General features: G+C 39.9%; 1 protein-coding gene across 1 annotated transcript in view; it reads left to right on the top strand.

Moving 5' to 3' along the window:
- Positions 1-1,780: 1,780 nt before the first annotated feature.
- Positions 1,781-2,557, top strand: part of LOC107753682 (protein NLRC3-like) — a gene marked incomplete at its 3' end in the record, with an annotated part of 1,769 nt that continues 992 nt past the window's right edge. The window contains exon 1 of the mRNA XM_016569885.1: positions 1,781-2,556. Within this exon, the coding sequence (XP_016425371.1) occupies positions 1,879-2,556 (678 nt within the window). The remainder of the gene's footprint in view (position 2,557) is intronic.

The raw sequence follows: 2,557 nt of genomic DNA on the forward strand, positions 1-2,557 counted from the left end.
TGGTGCTAATTTCTTTAATTATATGACAAACCCTATTTAACTGGCAGCATTCCTTTAATTTTCACTGAGATTGCAAGATGGTGAGCCGTTCTAAAATGACTGAAACCCTCCGACAGCATGTTGTCCAGATGAAGGCAAAGAGGATAACCCTTTCAGTCATTGCAAGAGAAGCTGGTCGTTATAAATCTGTGATTTCTAGAATATTGCATCTTTACAATGACACTAATTCATTCAAGTCCCCCAAAAAGGCTGGTCAGTCATCCATGACAGAATCACTGAACCAGGGTAAGGATCTGTCTCGGCACGTTTAAGGGGATTCGGACTGAACGCCCACTCTGCAGTGACCAAGCCTCTCATCCAGGGGCGCGGGAAGATGTTTTCAGTTGGGGGTGCTGTGTGTGTCCGTGCTGGGGGGGTGGGCTGGTTCACTTATGTCGGTGCTGGGGCTGGTGTTGGATGCTGATTTTGGAAAGTTTTTGCTGGGATGGGCATTTAAAAACATCTGAAATTCGCTTTTGCGCCATTATCTCCTTGTATTAAAGTTAATCTTGTTCGCATTCTGTACAGTTCATGTCTGATACCAGCGTCACGTGTTCATGAGGATTAGGCTAATCATCCCATATAGAAAACATCACAAGTAAAATTTATCATGTTTATAAAGATAAACATGGGTTTATTATAGCCCACTTACAATTTATATTTCAGAGATCATTACAAATAAATTATTAAATGCTAAAACTGAATAAATTTAAATGAACAAACTTGGCGTTGCATTTCCGGTTGCAAAATGTGAAAACAGGGGGTGCTGCAGCCCCCTCAGCACCCCTACTTCCCGCGTCCCTGCTCTCATCAGCAGAAAGAATCAAAAAGATAGGCTCACTTTTGCTGAGGAGCATGTTGTGTGGAGAGGAGAACTGGTCCAAGTTCACTTTAGTGATGAGAGTCAGTGAAAGGTGGAGGAGGAAGAGTCATGGTTTGGGGAATGTTTTGGGCAGCAGGAGTTGAGCCTCTTATACAGCTACATGGCAGAGTGAATGCAAATGTTTTCAACATGCGGTTCCTTCCCTGCGTTCATCGCCCAATCAGCCAGAAATTTGTTTGCAGGACAATGCTCCCTTCACACAGCAAAACAGGTAAAGCAGTTCCTTGAAGCTGAAAAAATTGAAATAATGAAATAGCCAGCCCAGAGTCCTGATCTAAGCCCAACTGAAGTCTCTGGAAAATCTTTGATGACAAAGTTATGGCTAAGAAACCCACTGCAGTCACCAAACTGTGGAAGAAGAGTGGACCAAGATAACAGCAGAGCAGTGTGAGAAATTAGTGATCTCCTGTGGCCGCAGATGTGCTGAAGTCATTCAAATCAAGAGCCTGTGCACTTCCTACTAATTTCTGACTGCGGTAACCTTCAGAAATTGTAGTTATCTTTCTTTATGCTACAATCACTGCTGTTCTCTAATTTTGATCACTGTGTTAATTTAGATTTTTGTTTTCCACAAAGTAAAGAGTTTTTGTTGAGGTGCCTTGGCTATTTTGTAAAACACTGTTCTACTAGTATGGTATAGCTCAAATAAAATTCCTTCAAATTTTGAACGGTGAAGATTACACGATTTCTGAAAAAATTAAGTGTTCATAAATTGTTCTCTAATTTTGACTTCCAATATATATATTCGTGTAAAGATTTTCCAAATTAATGTTTTCTGGAGTTTACAAATTAAGGCATCCGAAAAATTCTTTGAGGCTTAATGAAATTCACTAAAGCATCAGGTCTGCATTATATTCAATAGTCATTTAATTATAACGTTGACAAAGTTAAATCTGTTTTTTGCTTTTTCATCATGTTTTTATTCACTTTCATCAGCCTTTTTAACAGAGGATTTAATGCTGCAGAAATTCTTGCAAATTCACAAAACCAACATGAAGAAGAAAGCAAAGTATATTTTTGAGGGCAATAAAGAAAACGACACAGATCTCGAGACTGTTTACACAGAGCTGTTCATCACAGAGGGAGAGATGAAAGATGTCAATCACGAACATGAGATTCTGAAGATTGATGATGCTTTCATGAACAAAAAAACACAGGACAAACCAATCAAATGCAATGATATATTTACTGAACTGAGGAAAAACAATGAGGAGAAGATTGTGCTGACCAAGGGAGTCGCTGGCATCGGAAAAACTGTCTCTGTGCACAAGTTCATCCTGGACTGGGCAGAAGAAAACACCAATCAGGATATAGACTGTGTGTTCCTGCTTCCATTCAGAGAGATCAACATGATTAAAAACAGAGAGGTCAATCTCCATGAGTTTCTGCTGAAATTTTATCCTGGATTGAAGAACCTGGAGAAATCAAAGTTATATAAGGAATGTAAGCTAGCGTTTATATTTGATGGACTTGATGAGAGTCGACTGCCATTAAACTTTAAAAGTGAAACACTGGACACTTTTGAGGAAAGATCATCTGTAGATGTGCTGTTCACAAGTCTGGTCAAAGGTAAGCTGCTTCCATCAGCTCTGGTCTGGGTGACATCACGACCAGCAGCAGCCAATCAGATCCCTC

This window comes from Sinocyclocheilus rhinocerous, unplaced genomic scaffold (assembly GCF_001515625.1).
Source record: "Sinocyclocheilus rhinocerous isolate Xijiao unplaced genomic scaffold, SAMN03320098_v1.1 scaffold1754, whole genome shotgun sequence".
Lineage (NCBI taxonomy): Eukaryota > Metazoa > Chordata > Actinopteri > Cypriniformes > Cyprinidae > Sinocyclocheilus > Sinocyclocheilus rhinocerous.